This window comes from Aquarana catesbeiana, linkage group LG03, assembly GCF_042186555.1.
Source record: "Aquarana catesbeiana isolate 2022-GZ linkage group LG03, ASM4218655v1, whole genome shotgun sequence".
NCBI lineage: Eukaryota > Metazoa > Chordata > Amphibia > Anura > Ranidae > Aquarana > Aquarana catesbeiana.
In genome coordinates this window covers 327,567,650-327,586,996 of record NC_133326.1, presented here as the reverse complement: position 1 = coordinate 327,586,996, position 19,347 = coordinate 327,567,650, and the positions used below count along the sequence as shown (strand labels likewise).

The 19,347-nt window shown below is 40.6% G+C and overlaps 1 protein-coding gene across 2 annotated transcripts in view; it reads left to right on the top strand.

The window, feature by feature from the left end:
- Positions 1-19,347, top strand: part of HK3 (hexokinase 3) — a 172,434-nt gene that overhangs the window by 54,951 nt on the left and 98,136 nt on the right. For both annotated transcript variants that reach the window (XM_073620473.1, XM_073620474.1), the window contains exon 3: positions 4,641-4,803. In XM_073620473.1, the coding sequence (XP_073476574.1) occupies positions 4,641-4,803 (163 nt within the window). The remainder of the gene's footprint in view (positions 1-4,640; positions 4,804-19,347) is intronic.

The window sequence follows — 19,347 nt, the reverse complement described above, 5'->3', positions numbered from 1 at the left end:
TCCCTTGTAAAGATTTTGCAACAGGATTTTATGGCTAATAGGTTTGCCTCTGGACTAAACTGCAAGCATCTAATAGGGATACATATTTAGACATTACCGACCAAAATACTGGATTTTTATTTAAAAATATCTAAAACACTTATAAATGCAAGTTCTGTTTTAATGGCTTCGTAATTTCAATTTTGTATAACGGCTTGATTAAGAAATGGGAAACAGAAGGCAGTTTTTGTGGTTTAGTGAGGAAGATTGCTTTTTTTCCCCTTGGTAGGATTTTGATAATCAGTGTTCGATACTCAGCCATTGTTGCTAGTTGATAGTGTGCGATGGAAAGCTGCCAGATTCTCTGAATAATACCAGCCGTTAAGATTTTGTGTCAATATGCCTTTAGAATTTCTTGGCTCAGGATACAAAGCTGCAACTCTTCTGTTTTGTCTAGAAATATTTTCTATGACTTTATTGAACAGAACTTCCTAATCTGTCCTGTGGGGTTTCAACTATCCACGAGAACTTTTAGCATGTTTTTTTTCACATAACATTGCATTTGTGTCTATATAGTTAGAGCCCACTGCACTCTGTAAAAAAAAACCCAAGAGCAGCAATTGGGTTGCTTTACTGTGTGCAAATCTGGTAAAATAAAAATTCTACAAATAGAGGTGCTCTAATTTTTTTTTTCAAATATCACATTTTTGATTTCTAATAAGAGAGATGTGTTTGTGTTAAGCAGGATGTATTTCAAACAGGTGGCAAATATTTGCTGTGCATTTTTTAGGACTGCCAGAAGCCCGGTTTTATGATATTGGCCCACCCAACTCTCACAACCTCTCTAACTATCCGCTGATATAAAAAAAAAAAGCTATTGATCCCCATGGGATGGGACCGTGGCCATTGCCCCTCTGTGGCGAGTCCTCCCTACTCCCCATTACCTTCCCTTCTTCTCCTGCTTCCTTATTCTTTCTTTGACTTTACTTTTTTCCGCTCTAACAGGGATCCCCTCCCTGTACTACTATCATACGTTTAGGCTCTTCCATTTTCTCCTAGTCTTCCTTCCGTGTTTGGTCTGTTCAGCCACTTAAATGGCTGGGCAGCAATGATGTCACTCCTGTGCATGCACATGGGAATTACAACATCATGGCACAGTAAATGTACTCTAAACTACGAATGCATGGCTCAGTGTACATTACCGCTGACAGGCAGGGAGAAGCATTCGGTGGAGGTAACACTTGGTGCGACCAGGTCCTCTCTTATAGGCTCCAGGGGCAGGAGAACTCATGTGGTGAGGAGACCATGGCCCAAGAAGATAACCAGTAGGGAAAAATGTCTGGTCCCCAGGGCAGGATTTTAGCTTGGCTCATAGAGGAAACTGTGACTTTGATCTACTAGATTGCAGGATGGCTTAGGAAGAAGTGTTGGAAAGCAAGACTGAGGCGTAAGGTTTTGATGCACAATGCAGTATTTATATATAAATTTTGTTCCCCTGAAGTTGGGCTTTAAAGTGACACCTTAGAAAAAATGTTAAACTGAACCAAACCTGGACCCTAAAAACTCACTGTACTTACCCCCTGTGATCCTGAGCTGTCAGGGCTCTGGCGGTCTGGGGATTTGAAATCTCAATTCATTGTCCTTCTTCGTCAGCACTTCCAGGACAGACCATATGGATTGTGATTGGTCAGCACTGCCACAGAGTGCCCCAAATCACAGGACACTCTGGAATGCAAGAATGATTGAGAAGCCAGTCTTGCCTTTTTTACTACATTATTGAGCATCATGGGTGGACCCAACAGTCAATAGTGAGATTAAGATAGCAAGAGCGGATATGATGAGGTTTTTGACCAGGTAGCCTGGTTGATTTATGTGTTTCAGAATGCCCTGTGATTCAGGGAGCTCCATATGCTGAAATACTAGGGTGAGCTGACATGCAGGAACTATTTTGTAACTGATCATCTAATGATGAAATTTTTTGCTAAAAAAAAAGAAAAAAAAACTCACCAAATGAGGTATATACATACTGTATTTAGCGAATGCTATTGCAGTGTCTTTTCCTCAATTGTGTTGAAATTGACATATTACAATAGTAATCACAGTAGCAGTTTCCATATCTGAGAACTTTTGTAACCCTGTAAGCTGTAGCTTCTACTATGTTCAGGCAATCAACATGTCCCAGAGACTGGGTAATCATATTTTATTAGCAAGGGACAGAGCCAGATACAGTAAAACCTTGGTTTGAGTGTAACTTGGTTTGAGAGCATTTTGCAAAACAAGCAACATTTTAAATACATTTTGACTTGATAAATAAGCAATGTCTTGATATACAAGTATTGTCATGTCACAACAGACTATAAAAGAGAAGAGAGGCGCCTCTAAGTGTAGCAATATGGTTACATTTTTTGAAGGTACAACATTTAGCAACTCACGTGGTTGATGATTAAAACATCTAAGTATGCAGGCATCCGGGGGTAAAGCTGTCCACATAGACCGTCCACACCACCATCATCCCTTCCACGATGTGCTCCACAAGCGCTTCAAGCCTCGCTTTTAGATCGCTCTACTGCAGGGTAGTCTTCCCAGTCATGATTGCAGGCTGACAGCGGTAAGAGCCAGCGATGCGGGGGATGGTCTATGTGGACAGCTTTACCCCGGATGCCTGCATACTTAGATGTGCCTCTTTTAATCATCAACCATGTGAGTTGCTAAATGTTGTACCTTCATTAAATGTAACCATATTGCTACACTTAGAGGCGCCTTTTTTCTATACTCTACTGTAGCTCCTGCTGAATTTTGCTTCTACTCCCCTTGTGGAGGCTTCCATTTGTGGATGGACATTTTATGGTTACACAACCTGGTTACATTGCTATAATATTTTTATATGGATTATAAATTGAAAGACCCATGAATAAATGGTTGTGGAACGAATCATCTGAGTTTCCATTATTTGTTATGGGGAAGTTCGCTTTGATTTACAAGTGCTTTTGATTACAGACATGTTTCAGGAACAAATTTTGCTCGCAATCCAAGGTTTTACAGTATATCTCAAATTACACTCCTGGGGGAGTTCTGTACAGACGCAGTATACAGAATGCTCAAATGTTGTTATTTTTGTAACAGTTAGCAACAATTAAAGTTTGTTCTGTCCCACCTATACAGTATGTATTTTTTCTGTTGTTGAATTGAACTGTATCAGGTTACTATTTTTCTGTAGTAATCTGACATCTAGTGGTAGTTTAGGGGCCACTACAACTTGTATACTTGAAATTTGGTATCTCCCTGTCCTCCCCTCCTGTTTAGTGTTAGTTCAGTCATAGCTAGACCCTCACCGTTTCTCCCATATTCTCTCAGTTGCAGTTCTTCGCTGAGACAAGGTTTGGAAAACTCATTCGGGGGGATTGTAAGAAGAGCTACTAGTTTTTTGACACTATGGACCTTTAAAATGGTCTGTGCCAGATTCAAAAATCCTTACTGCCTGTTGAACTTACTCTTTAAAACAGGGGTCTCAAACTGGCTACCCTTCAGCTGTTGCGAGACAACAAGTCCCATCATTCCTCTGCCTGTGGGAGTCATGCTTATAACTGTCAGCCTTGCAATGCCTCATGGGACTTGTAGTTTCGCAACAGCTGGAGGGCTGCTAGTTTGAGACCCCTGCTTTAAAGGAAACCTCATCACTTTACATGAATCAGAGGGGAACATGTTAGCAGTACCAAACCAATTATTTAGAATGAAAAAGCACCCCTTCCTTGTCAGAAATGTTTAAAAAACTGCTTTGACCCAGCTTCCAGCCAAGACACCCTGATCTTCAAGGATTATGTCTACCGAGGTCCATATTTCCAAAAAATTATGGAATTTGATACTTGTAAAAAATGCAGTGTACAATATTTAATCTAAGGGAAAAGGCCATAAACATTTCTTGAAGTATTCACCTACAACATTATGTAAGTAAGTGTAACATATTACCTGGAGAACAGGTTTGGGCACATACTTTTTGTTATCTTTAAACCACTGAGAGCTACAGAGAAGAACAGAGAAGGCTGAATGAAGCCCATAAAACCCTGGTGTAGTAAATCAAGATGCATCAATTGTATGTCCACCACTTGATGCCAGACTTTTGGTTTATCAATTACTCTACACACTGGTCAATATGGAGCACACATTTTAGTTGTTATTGTAAAAATTACCTTCATTTTTTTATATTTGGCTATGCAAATTTTAAATGCTTATTGTACTATAGTTACTGTTTTACATTTGTGTTTTTAGATTTGTACTCTAGTGGCTCTCTGTATTTTAGTCACTTAGCCTCATAAGGTAACAACTGCTGACATAAAATCTCAACTACATTGAGATAAAGAAAGTTTATTGTTTTCAAACAGTCCCCAAATTGGCACACTTGCATTGTGAGAGAGGAACAATAAGACTCAACTACTGTGAAAAACTACTATACATGAAATAGAGCCTGTATAGATAATTAGTAAATATGCCTGCCCAATGTACAGATATAATTACTAATTATAAGAAAATGGGTTATTAGACATTAACTGATATTATTTAGACTTAGCTGAACATTTTCCCATATATATCTAATAAAAAATAAATAGTTTTCCTTTGAGAAATAGTAACTCTAATGGTAATTAATTTAAATTTTTTAATTTAAGGTTCAAAGATGTTTGCAGCCCTTTTCGCTGTCCATTGGACAATTGAAGAAGGTGAGGGATTTGATGCTGGAAAATATGGAGAGAGGACTGCAAGTAAATCCAGAGAGGCAGTCAACCTTAAAAATGCTTCCTACATATGTCCGCTCAACTCCAGATGGCACAGGTATAGTATATTAATTATTTTCCAAATACTTTGGTGTTAGTATAGAATATTGATGAAATTGTACAGGTACTCTTCAGATTGCAATGAGATTGAGGTCCATGTGTCTTCTGTTCCAGTGCTCATTAAGAGCTGTCTGGCATGCAAGGCAAAAAAGAGTGTCTTGGGCTGAGTGGCTCAATATACACAGGCACTCCTCAGATTATAATGTGACAGTTTTTGTGCCTGGTGTAGTAAAGGGTGAGGATCATATGCTGTATCATACCTGGAAATACTAGAAATTTCTGAGAGCTTCAAAGGATGAACACAGTGATGGGAATGCAAAGAAGGAGAGTACTAATGGACAGGGAATGGCCTAACAGGAGAACCTGCCATTTTGCCCTGATTAACCACTTCAGCCCCGGAAGGATTTGCCCCCTTAATGACCAGGTCTTTTTTTGCGATACGGAACTGCGTAGCTTTAACTGACAATTGCACGGTCATGCGATGCTGTATACAAACAAAATTGATGTCCTTTTTTCCCCACAAATAGAGCTTTCTTTTGTTTGTATTTGATCACCTCTGCAGTTTTAATTTTTTATGCTATAAACAAACAAAGAGCGACAATTTTGAAAAATTATTATTTTTTTTTTTTTACTTTTTGCTATAATACATAGCCCCAAAAAATATATACAAAAGCTAATTTATTCATCAGTTTAGGTTGATATATATTCTTCTATATATTTTTGGTAAAAAAAAATCACTAGGCGTATATTGATTGGTTTGCACAAAAGTTATAGCGTCTACAAAATAGGGGATAGATTTATGGCATTTTTATTATTAATCTTTATTATTAGTAATGGCGGCGATCTGTGATTATCATGACAGTGACATTGCGGCGGACACATCAGACACTTTTGACACTTTTTTGGGACCGCTGACTATAAATAGCCACTGATTACTGTGCAAATGTCACTGGCAGGGAAGGGGTTAACACTAGGGGGCGATCAAGGGGTTAAATGTGTTCCCTCAGTGTGTTCTAACTGTAGGAGGGATGGGCTGCCAGGTACATGACAGAGATCACTGTTCCCGAACACTGGGAACAGTAGATCACTGTCATGTCCCCTGTCAGAACAGGGACAAAGTTTACAAAGGCAGTTCCCCATTCTGCCTGTGTAATAGGCGATCGCGGGCCGCCGGCGGACATCGAGTCTGCTCGACCTGTGGGCACGCTCCCGCAGTGTGCGTCCGCCTGCCTGCTCTAGCGACTGCGTGAGCCACCTTACAGCTACGGCGATTTGCGCAGGAGAGACAATCTACCACCGCATAACGATGGTGGCTGGTCGGTAAGTGGTCAATGATTTAGCAGAAGTTGTTCTTTAGAACACCACCCCCCAAAGTATAACTAAAGGCAAAAGTTGCTGACTTTATTGGGGAGATTCATCCCCTCTAGTTGTCCTGTTTGCCATTGTCACCAAGTGTGAAAGTAAAAGAAATTCCCATTTCTGGGTTGTCACTAAAACTGAAGTAGAGAGGAAATATTCAAATGGGATGACTTCTGTTGATTTTGGAAACAACTGGGGATTTCCTGATTTTGGAGGGATTTTTCTCTCACTTACTGTTTTGGCTATGGGACAGGACATGAAGGGAAATCTCAAAAGGACATAAATGGCATAAAAAAAACCTTTACTACTACTACTTTAACTGCTTTTCACTAGTGATAGCCAATGGGCTTATGCTGTCATCGGGATGTCAACCACAAGCATTGGCAGCTGTTGTATCTCACGCTTGTTTGCGCAATTCTTTTTCTACCTAGTAAAAATCAGGATTTTGTTTTCAAGTGAAAAGTGTTTGTAATCTATGGTTTATATGTTTTATTTAATGATATAATTAAGAGGTAATTGATAATAAAAAATGTTAATATACTGACAATCCTCATGCTGCAGGTGTGCTGTAGCATACCAGATGCTTCGAATTCTCTAGGATGAAAGCTAAGCTGTTTTCTTGAGTATAAAGTGAATTTGGGGCAAAGGCTGAAATGTACTGAACACTGGCTTGCCAGAAGTGCCCAAGATAAAGATATTCAAGGATCCTTGGAGGTTAATAACTGTAACACGAAAACAGTGAGATGTTTTTAAGATAATGCCTTGGTCAGGTCATACTACCAAAGTCATTTGCTGTAGGTTAATGAAATTGCTAAGCTAGGTCATTGAGAGAACCAAGGCTATAGCTGTGTTTGTTTGAAATTGGAGGAAATGCTGACTTCCCAACAAGCTAATATTGCTTAAAATCTCTTACAAACGACACGTGTAAATGAATCAGCCGTTATATGCAGGACGCACCAAGACTGGAGACCTGAGACCAGAAAAGCTTTTCTTTTGGTTGCTTATACTGTCCTGTTTGCAATCTACAAGTTAGCTATAGCATTGAATGGCTCCATTTTTCAGATCTGGCAATAAACATATATGGAGCTGTATAGTTATGACTTGGCTCAGGATGAGCAGACAGATCTACTTTATGTGTTTGATTAGCAAAACAGCAAGCAAAAAATATTGCCAATAAGGATTGCTAAGCCTCATTTATTTTAAACACAGCTTTACAAAAAGAAGCTGGTCACAAAGTAGCGAGGAATGTTTAAGAGGCTATCCCGTCACCCCTTGGCAGATTTTCTGTGATACAAAATGAATATATTATAAACACACATAATAAATCAGATGACAAACACATATAGCAACCAGTGTGAATACAAAACACCAAGCATATATAAACTACAATTAATGCTATGTGCAACTTTTTTATTTTAATGTTGCATCGATTAGTGCTTTGTTTTCTTGAATATTAAAAGTATTGTGACAAGATAAATGTACAACTAGAACATTTTCTGCTCTTTCTTTTTCAGCTAGTAATTTTATCAGAAAATAACTGCCAGTATGATGTCTGGAATAGTTTGCTAAAATAAAATGAAAGAGAGATAATCGTAGAATGAACTGGCTGCATTTAATCTGCTCTAAGAGCACTTCCCTTCCCACTCAAATGCTATTGGCTGCCTTGAAGGGGACCCACTTGTCTCCATGGACTGCAGTGTTTTCTTTAGGCTTCTCATTTCTTGTTACTTTCTGTCAACCAATCTAGCAGGAGGACATGAGCCTAGTTATTGAAGGGCATAGAGGTCTGTGAAATCAGTCAAAAAACTAGTTTTACTAAGAGTGGAGCATGTGACACATCTCTGGCATCTAATAGTGCCTTCTCCAAGAGAAGAGTAAAAAAAAAAAAAAAAAAAAGAATGGGGATGCAGCCACCACATTTAAAGATTGATATGCTGTAATATATTACATTTTTGTTTCGGGTTTATTACTGCTTAAAAGGGAAGTCCACCCTAAAACTAAAATCCCTGCATCTACAGACATGCACATTCTAACACTACCCTATCTAGCCTTGTAAAGAAAAATAAGTATACATGACTTTTCTGAAGCCGATCCGACCCCATCCCCAGCAGTGGAAGCTCTGCAGAGGACATGTCCGACAACGGCTGTGAAATGAATGGGAAGTGATGTCACCCATAGACTTACTATGGGGCTTCCGTTGTCGGACAAGTCCTCTGCACTCGCCTCTACAGATAAGCCGCGGCTGACAGCTCAGCATGGGATCAGGTCGGATCGCCTGCAGAAAGGGTATGTATACAGATTTTTTCTTCACAGGGCTAGATAGGTTAGTGTTAGATCGTCAATGTCTGTAGGATGCAGGGATTTTAGTTTTACGGTGGATTTCTACCTTAACCTTAGATGGGTGTAAAAGGTTCAAATTACCACAGCTTGGTACATACAGTATCAAGCCATCATTAGTTATAATGATTTTGTATTTGAATTTAAGTAGTTTAAGTACCTGAATCTGAGTTCGTATTAACTTCTTGAACTCCCTGTACAGCTGGGCTGGAGTGTGAGAGGTAGAAGCAGCACAAGGAGAGAATATGTTCATGTGAAGAAGTATGCTGATAGGCGGAGAAAGTAGAGTGACAGAGAGATGAGCGCATTACAATGTTGCTTCTTCTTTCACTGTCCAGTCACTAGCTGGGAGGGGACCATGACAGCCTGAGCTCAGAGGAAGTTGGTTGAATTATGCCTGAGGACATTTGTTGGCAAAAAAAAAGTACTACAGGGCAGCTTAGATTTTTTTCTTTTAATGTACTATTAGTTTTAATCTGGTTAGTTTTGTTGGAGTTTTAACATATTTACATAATCATAACAAGCAGTAAAAGAGTTTTAAAACAAGTCATCTTCACCTTTGTATCTGCATGTACTGTCAAGTCATTCATTCTTAAAGATCTTCAAAGATCACAACAAAAACTCTGAAGTTGGGTTTCAGTAGGCTTCATAGAGAGATTTTAGCACCTATTTTGTAAATTCTGAAACTTAATTTATATAATATACCTCTAGCTACATAGGTGGATGTGAGCTTTTTTTAAAGTGATTTTATGATTGATATATACATTCACTGCCACTTTATTAGGTACACCTGTTCAATTGCTTGGTAACACAAATTGCTAATCAGCCAATCATATGGCAGCAACTCAATGCATTTAGGCATTTAGACATGGGGAAGGCCACTTTCTGAAACTGAGCATCAGAATGGGGAAGGAAGGGGATTTAAGTGACTTTGAACGTGGCATGGTTGTTGGTGCCAGATGGGCTGGTTTGAGTATTTCCAAAACTGCCAATCTACTGGGATTTTCATGCACAACCATCTCTAGAGTTTAAAGAAAATGGTCCGAAAAAGAGAAAATATCCAGTGAGTGGTAGTTGTGTGGACAAAAATGCCTTGTTGATGTCAGAGGTCAGAGGAGAATGGGCATACTGGTTAGTGATGATAGAAAGGCAACAGTAACTTAAATAACCACTTGTTACAACCAAGGTATGCAGAATACCATCTCTGAATGCACAACTCTGATCGAACCTACTATAGCAGCAGAAGACCACACCAGGTGCCACTTCTGTCAGCTAAGGACAGGAAACTGAGGCTACAATTCACACAGGCTCACCAAAATTGAACAATAAAAGAATGGAAATCCGTTGCCTGGTTGGATGAGTCTCAATTTCAGCTGCAACGTTCAGATGATTGGGTCAGAATTTGGTGTAATGAAAGCATGAATCCATCCTGCCTTGTATCATTGGTTCAGGCTGGTGGTGTAATGGTGTGAGGGATATTTTCTTGGCACACTCTGGGCGCCTTAGTTCCAATTGAGCATTGTTTAAACACCACGGCCTACCTGAGTATTGTTGCTGACCATGTCCATCCCTTTATGACTACAGTGTACCCATCTTCCGATGGCTACCTCCGGCAGGATAATGCACCATGTCACAAAGCTCAAATCATCTCACCACTGGTTTCTTGAACATGACAATGAGTTCACTGTACTCTAATGGCCTCCACAGTCACCAGATCTCAATCCAATAGAGCACCTTTGGGATGTGGTGGAACAGGAGATCCGCATCACGTTAGACAGTAAGTTAGACAGTAAGCAAACATTTAATCAGTTACCAAAAGCCACTTTTTCTTTATGCCATGAAAAAAAATCTTTTAAATTACAATGTGGACTCCAGCATTATGTTAGAAGGATTAAATATGGAGAGCTAAAGGGAACTTGAAGAACAAGTAAAGTACTTGATCGACTACACATTGCAAATGTCTGATTATCAGGTCCCAACTTTATGGGATTAGAGTTTGCGCTGCTTCTTCTGCCCCTAAGTTTCAGTATTGACCCATCACAATGGTGAGCAGCCTCATTGGCCAATGAAGCTAGGGGGTGGGGACATTCTCTCCACACAGGAAGGTAAATCAATTTGAGCATACCAGAGCACCCATAGTTTATTGTATATAGAGTGGTGAGTTAGACAAAAGACCTGAAGTGCAGGTACCTGTACCTGCCTGCTATGTATTTACAGTAATGGATTGGGTACTTTCATACAGGGATGAATGTCAAGAAACCTGGACCTGCAGTCTGAGGGTTTGTCCCTGAAGGCATAAGGCCCTAAAGGTACAGTGTTCAGCCCCTTCCAGTGGCAGCCTGTCATGGACTTTGACCGCCTGCAGGCGGCGGCATTGGATGTCGCACCTGGTTCTCCTGGGGGCACTAAAATGTGGGGAGGAATGCACAGCAGCTAAATAGTCTAGTGTGCAATCTACTTCAAGTTTGCTTTAAATAGGCTAATTACTTTGATTGTAAATGGACAGTTCTGTATAAGAAAAGAATAGTTGTATTTGGATGTACAATGTGTAAAAAGTGTACAATTTAAATTTAAAAAAATGTGGACCATTACAATTTGTATTTTTTAGAATATTGTTTTTTTTTTTTCTTTAGAAACCTTTATATGGGTGTTGTTTATGAATACCATTGTACTTAGTGTGTATGAACAGTATTTAATATTGTATAAGGCAACAGCTACAGTGCCTTTCAAAAGTATTCACCCCTTTGGCTTTTTACCTATTTTGTTACATTACAGCCTTTAGTACAATGTTTTTTTAATCTGATTATATGTGATGGATCAGAACACAATAGTCTAAGTTGATGAAGTAAAATTAGAAAAATATATACATAAAACTATTTTTCAGAAATAAAAAACTGATAATTGCCATGTGCGTATGTATTCATCCCCTTTCAGGGCTGGACTGGGACCAAAATTTGGCCCTGGACTTCATCCAGACTGGCCCACTTTGACAGATCTCTCCCATGCCGGCTTGCCACCCAAGCACCCCCCCCCGCCCACTAGCCATTAGCCGTTCTACATTATTTCTCTTATAGGCAGTACCAGTGGGGAAGCTAGACATTATTTCACCTGGGGCAAAGAATCAGTTTGGCGCCTTCCCCCCCCAATGGGACAAGATTAGGCAGGAAAGTGAGGCCGCCCTCCTTCCAGATCGTATGATGAGCTTCTCAGTGTTGACTCCTGAGCATCATGTCTGTATTCAGGCGCGCTGCATAACTAGCCAGGGAGAGGAGGTGAGCACTGCGGGGGGGGGGGGGACAGAGGACCGGAGGGAGGCAGCGGTCCACTGTCACTGAAATCGGCCCACTGAGCCATCGGCCCACCGGGAAACTCCCTGTAGTCCCAATGGCCAGTACATGCCTGTCCCCTTTGTTATGAAGCCCATAAAAAGCTCTGGTGCAACCAATTACCTTCAGAAGTCACATAATTAGTGAAATGATGTCCACCTGTGTGCAATCTAAGTGTCATATGATCTGTCATTACATATACTCACCTTTTTGAAAGGTTGAAAGGCCCCAGAGGCTGCAACACCTAAGCAAGAGGCACCATCAAACCAAACACTGCCATGAAGACCAAGGAACGCTCCAAACAAGTAAAGGACAATATTGTTGAGAAGTACAAGTCAGGGTTAGGTTATAAAAAAAAATCCAAATCTTTGATGATCCCTAGGAGCACCATCAAATCTATCATAACCAGATGGAAAGAACATGGCACAACAGCAAACCTGCCAAGAGACGGCCGCACACCAAAACTCACGGACCGGGCAAGGAGGGCATTAATCAGAGAGGCAGCACAGAGACCTAAGGTAACCCTGGAGGGGCTGCAGAGTTCCACAGCAGAGACTGGAGTGTCTGTACATAGGATGACAATAAGCCATACACTCCATAGAGTTGAGCTTTATGCCAGAATGGCCAGAAGAAAGCCATTATTTTCAGCAAAAAATAAAATGGCACATTTTGAGTTTGCAAAAAGGCATGTGGGAGACTCCCAAAATGTATGGAGGTCTGATGAGACTAAAATTGAACTTGTTGGCCATCAAAGAAAATGCTATGTCTGGCACAAACCCAACACATCACATCACCCAAAGAACACCATCCCCACAGTGAAACATGGTGGTGGCAGCATCATGCTGTGGGGATGTTTTTCAGCAATCGGGACAGGGAAACTGGTCAGAGTTGACTAAAAGATGGATGGCACTAAATACAGGGATATTCTTGAGCAAAACATGTACCACTCTGTGTGTGATTTGAGGCTAGAACGGAGGTTCACCTTCCAGCAGGACAATGACCCCAGACACACCGCTAAAGCAACACTTGAGTGGTTTAAGGGGAAACATGTAAATATGTTGGAATGGCCTAGTCAAATCCCAGACCTCAATCCAATAGAAAATCTGTGGTCAGACTTAAAGATTGCTGTCCACAAGCGCAAACCATCCAACTTGAAGGAGCTAGAGCAGTTTTGCAAGGAGGAATGGGCAAAAATCCCAGTGGTAAGATGTGGCAAGCTCATAGAGACTTATCCAAAGTGACTTAGAGCTATGATAGCTGCAAAAGGTGGCTCTACAAAGTATTGACTTTAGGGGGTGAATAGGTATGTACATTGACTTTTTCTGTTATTTTGTCCTATTTGTTGTTTGCTTCACAATAATAAAAAAAACATCTTCATAGTTGTGGGCATGTTGTGTAAATTAGATGATGCAAATCTTCAAACAAACCATGTTAATTCCAGGTTGTGAGGCAACAAAACACGAAAAATGCCAAGGGGGGTGAATACTTTTGCAAGGCACTGTACATTTCTTAAACTTGAATGAATAGCAATTTTTACTCCCTCTTTGTCTTGGTGACCATTGTGACCTGCACAAAATGTGATTGAAATTTCCTCTCACTTCCTGTTGTGTCTGCAGGACAGATGGGAGATCATTCACAAGGACACAAACGGTATAAAAAAACTGACGGGGCTTTAAAAATTTCTTATTCTGTCCACAACTTGAAAAAAATGTCCTACTTGCACAAACAAAAAAAACATCTCACCTGTCAGTCAAGAAATGTCCAACAGATGGTACATCTCTGTTGCACCTTTTAGTTAAACAGGTGTGAAATTGATGTTGCAGTGAAATTGACGAGCCATGTTCCACCTGGCAGGCATTGTTAGCCAAACAGATTTTTTAACATGTTTCTTTGGACTTAAAGTATATACTACTATACTTTCCTTGGCTGATCATAGCCAGGTTTTATTGAACTCTGTAGAAATTCTATATAATCTTAGGTCAGAAATGCCATCTAGATCTGTTAATATAATAAAAAATTGTAGCAGCATTTCTTAGTTCATATAATTTTTTTATTCCTCTTTGGCTGAAGCAGGCTTATGGCCCGTACACACGATCCGAAAATCGGACGAAAAATCCCACTTTCGACGCGATTGTACGATAATCGGATCGTTAGTACAGAGCTTTCGAGAGCAGTTCATGACAGTTCATTCGATATTATCCAATCGGACATAAACTAAAATGTTTCTCATACGATACCAGATCATACGATTTTCGTTTAATCATTACAGTTGTCGTCCGAAAATACACTACAGCACATGACATAACTTATGATTTTTTATTCTGTCGGTCGAGAATTTTCATTACTTTAGTAAACTCTTCAGGTTCGATATACAACTAGCATGCAAAAAAAAACAGGCGATCTGTCGTACAATTTTCGGATCGTGTGTACGGGGCATTAGACTTGTGTCCTAGCAGATGTTAGAAAGATTGGTGTGTCAGAGATTTGCTTTGGTCTCTTGTGAGTTTCTGAGGTCTACTGAGCCTTGTGCAACCCTGTTTTAACGATCAGTCAATAACATGTTGCATTCACTGCCCTACTGTGCTTGGTAAAATTAGGTCAGGTACTTAAGTGCAGATTGCAGTAATTTGAATGGCAGGGTAGCTACTTTTACTCAATCTAGCACTGTTTGACTGTGCATACATTATTGTAGCCAAATTCAGTCCTCCGGTGTCGGTATGACCAATTGACAACTGTTCTTGTTGCCCATAGCAACTTTACTGAACAGGCAATATTAAAACAGGCATTAGAATATTTCCTCTTTCAGACACTATAATTATTAATGCTTACTCTCATACAATGCTAAATATAACATATATCAGCATACTTTACAGGGAAGATAAGGGTATTCTAAATATTTTATAAGTCTCATCTCTGGTGGCGCAACCATACAAGCTTCAGAATATCATTAAAATGTATAAATTACATATGCATCCACAAGATCCATCAATAAATACACATAACAAGGTTAAAAAACATCAAGAAAAGTCCTTTCTGTGTCATAAAATTCTCTAAAATTTACATAAACTATTGCCTATTTTGTTTTGTGGATTCAAATTTCCCTTAATGTGGCATGCACATATACTTAAATAAACAGGGGTACGTATGTGTTATCCAATACTCTTAGAATGGGGAGTCTAAACTCCATGAATATACTAAAGCAGGTTGGGTAATTAGAAAATATATGTCAATCACTCCCAACCAAAAAATAGTGATGAAATAAAAAAGAGGTCAATAATGATAAAGACTAGACATGTGCAGGACGGAAAATTCATTTAGATTCGGATAGATTTGTTATGTTACTAATTTAGTTTTGTTTATTTCGTTTCGGAATTTAGTTTAGATTAGTTTGTTTATTAATTTTCTCGAAAAATGACAGACCAATTCCAATTCTGTGTGAGGAATAGTTGCTGGCTGTAATGCCCCGTACACACGATCCGATTATCGGACGAATGATCGTCCGTCTTTTTTTGCATGCTAATCTCACTTTGATTCTGATGAGTTTACTAAAGTCATGAAAATTCCTGTACGACAGAATAAAAATTCGGAAAGTGATGTCATGTGTTGTAATGCATTGGTATTGCATTTTCGAACGATAGCTGTACTAATTAAACGAAAATCGTATGATCTGGCATTGTAGGAAAAAAATTTCCGTGCATGTCCCATAGAATAATATCGGATGAACTGTACTGATCAGCTCTCGAAAACTCTGTACTAACGATCCGATTATCGTACAATCGATTCGAATGCACCATTTTTCGTACGATTTTCGGATCATTAGGATGCTTTCACACTCGTTTTAGCAGCGTTTTACCACTGTTTAAGCAGTTTAAGTTTAAGCAGCGCTTTGGAGGCGCTGCCCTTTCATTGCAATGGATAGGGGAGCTCCCAAACCGCCCCATAGATGCTTCTTGCAGGACTTTTTCTAACGTCCCGCAAATGCACCGCCTGGGTGTGAAAGCACCCATTGCAATGAATGGGAGGCAGTTTTCAGGCGCTTTACAGGTGCTATTTCTAGTACTAAAACAGATGAAAACTGCCTAAGTGTGAAAGGGTTCTTAACCTCCCTGACGGTATTCCCGAGTGTGGCTCGGGGTTAAATTTCAGCACCATTAGCGGTAACCCCGAGCCACACTCGGGATTACATTGTAGGATCCTGGTGTGGTATACTTACCTTGTGCCCAGGATCCTGAGATGTCCCCCGCTGTGACTGCAGGCTCTGTCTCCTCCGAAGCCTCTCTGTGTGCCAAGCCCCGTTCCCTGTGAGCATCGCGACACACGGGGGCGGAGCCTGGCGGCAAATTTAAAAAAATGTACAAACCATAACACATACAGTACTGTAATTTTACAGATTACAGTACTGTATGAAATTATTTCACATCCCTTTTGTCCCCAGTGCTTTGTCCAATGCCCTGCATGCAGTTTTATATTATATATACTGTTCTTTCTGCCTGGAAACTTGAGATTGTCCATAGCAACCAAAATGTGTCCCTTTACGTCAAAAGTGGCTTTAGACCAGCTAGAAAACAGCGATAGTAAATTAGAACATTTGCAAAATTGAGCAATAGTGAATCGTGGGGAAATTTATTTTATTATTATTATATTATTATTTTTTTAATTATTTATATTTATTTATTATATTATAATTTATGTTTTTTGTGTTTCAAACTTCATCATACCCGGGATATCTACTAGACTCTTGTTTGGACAGATTTAAGTGTGTTATTGTTAAGAATTACAGGCCTACAATATAAAACGCCAAATTTCCATGCAAAATAATTGTACCGCTTTCAGCACCTAAAATCCGAAATAATCATACCGCCAGGGAGGTTAAGGAGCAGGCCGCCCCGCTGAGAGCTGATATGTAAACAAAAGAATGCTGGAAATTAAACATTTTGAATAAAAACCTGCGTGGGCTCCCCCCAATCCATACCAGGCCCTTCAGGTCTGGCATGGATTTTAAGGGGAACACCATGCCCAAAAAAAAAAAAAGGCATGGCCCCCCAAAATCAAAACGAGACCCTTATCCAAGTATGCAGCCCAGCAGTCCTTTATTTAAAAATAAAATTAAAAAAATGTCCCTGCTTATAGATCCATCGTCAATCACAACACCCGCCTCACCTCCGGACTGGGAGAAAAAAAATAACATGGCTTTGGTGCGTGGATATGCGCGCCCCTGTTTTCCATAAAATTCTCTACATTAGTCAAAGTAAGTAATTCCTTGGAGTAGGCCCTCTGTGTTAAGACCACCAACCCCCCCCCCACCCTAAATTCATAACATTCTCTGCTTCCCATATAAGCAAACTGTTGTAATATGCATGTGCTTTTATGTGTTCTGCAAGAGAAACAACTGTAAGGCAACCATATCGGCAGAAGGGAACAATTTACAGAAGTATCCCAGTGGTGGAACAACCACAATGGCACTCCATAAATGTTGGATGGCCTGGCCCATTAACTTCTGCAAAAATAAAATGGAACATCTAATTTTTTGAAGGGAACAGTAAAGTGGGGGAGCCTCCAGGCCATTCTTGTTAATTCTGTCATGAACCTGTGTATCAAAAGCTGGCTCTTCCAGGATCTCGCCGTCTACAATTCAAAGATCAGTTGGTCCTACTGGTGTGCCTAGTATTTCCTTAAAGAGGCCACATGAAGATGATGATCACTGTGGAACACATACAAAGATAAAAGTTTCTGTTGCTATAGTAGACATTAAGGGCCCTTTCACACTGGGGCGGGGGCGGCGTCGGCGGTAAAGTGCCGTCGGCTTTACCGTCGGTAAAACCGCCCCGCTAGCGGCCGAGAAAGGGTTAAAAACCACCGCAAAGCGCCTCTGCAGAGGCGCTTTGCCGGCGGTATAGCCGCGCTGTCCCATTGATTTCAATGGGCAGGAGCGGCGAAGGAGCGGTATACACTCTGCTCCTTCACCGCTCCAAAGATGCTGCTAGCAGGATTTTTTTTCCCGTCCTGCTAGCGCATCGCTCCAGTGTGAAAGCCCTCGGGGCTTTCACACTGGAATCAAAGCAGCGGCACTTTCAGGCGCTATTATTAGCGCAATAGCACCTGCAAACCGCCCCAGTGTGAAAGGACCCTTAAACAAAAATCTTAAGGTAAACAGGAGTCAGAAAGGCAGAAACCGAGGCTTTTATTCAAAGCCAGAGAAGCTGAGACCTCTAAAGATGAGAACACCTGAATCCTCCAGGCAGACTTTTCAAGTTTATAAAATGAATACCAGCCGTCATGTGGTGCCTGTTCTTTGGTAGGACTTTTAGTTTTTTTAAACATTAGAAAGGTTGACAGATGACAACAAATAACATCTCTCTTAGTGGATCTGCAATTTAGCATCAGCTGTGCTGTGTGGTCAACTGTGCAACAATATTGTAACGGTATCCTGTAGTTTGTACTCTTGGAAAATGTATCATTTCCTCTCATCTCTCTTTCTTTGTTCCTGTGCTCAGCCATGCAATCATAAAGTCATGAAGTCAACCGTCATTTAAACTTTTTTTATATAACACACAGGAAAAATGAACTCAAATTTTGCATTACATTTCCTACCCATATTGGAGAAAATAAAAGGTTTGGTCAAAAGAAAAATAAAACATTATACATTTCTTAGAAAAGGTTGGACTGTCAGAAAAGGCTGCTGTCAGCATTCTAGAAAATGGCTACCCAATTCTTTGATGTGGTGGCAGCATTAGTTTTCATTTTTTTACGCTGTTTTCCTTTATTTTCACCTGGTGATCCAGCCAGCAAGTCTGGTATATTGCATATATTGCAACTTCGTTTAACAGATCAAGCTGTCCAAGTAGCAGTTAAAGTTTGTTGTTTTTTTTAAAATAACAAACATGTTACACTTACCTCCTCTGTGCAAGGGTTTTGCACAAATTGGCCTCAAACCTTCTCTTCTGGGGCCCCGCGATGGCGCTCCTGGCTCCTCCTCCACATCCAGTGCCCCCATGGAGAGCGGCTTTACCTGGGGGCACTCATGTGGGCACTCTCCCGAGTCCTGCTGCTGCATTCATTGACACAGACATCAGTACTTGGCCCCACCCCCAGCTCCCGTGCCACCAATGGCTCCAGCTGCTAGCAATCTATCCAATATGGATCCGAGACTGGAGTGGCTGGAGCTGCTGTGCTGGTCCCCGTCGCTGGAAAGATCGGGTTCAGGTAAGTAAAAGGGGGGCTCTGGGGGGCAGCTGCACCACAAAAGGTTTTTCACCTTAATGCATAGAATGCATTAAGGTGAAAAACCTTGAGACTTTACAACTTCTTTAAAGGGTTGAGACAAAACCATTTAACACTCATAAGCAGGGGCGGACTGACAACTCATGGGGCCCCCCGGGCAATAGGAGATTATGGGGCCCCCGGGCAATAGGAGAAGATTATGGGGCCCCCGAGCAATAGGAGATTATGGGGCCCCCAGGCAATAGAAGATTATGGGGCCCCAGGCAATAGATTATGGGGCCACACAGTATACATACACA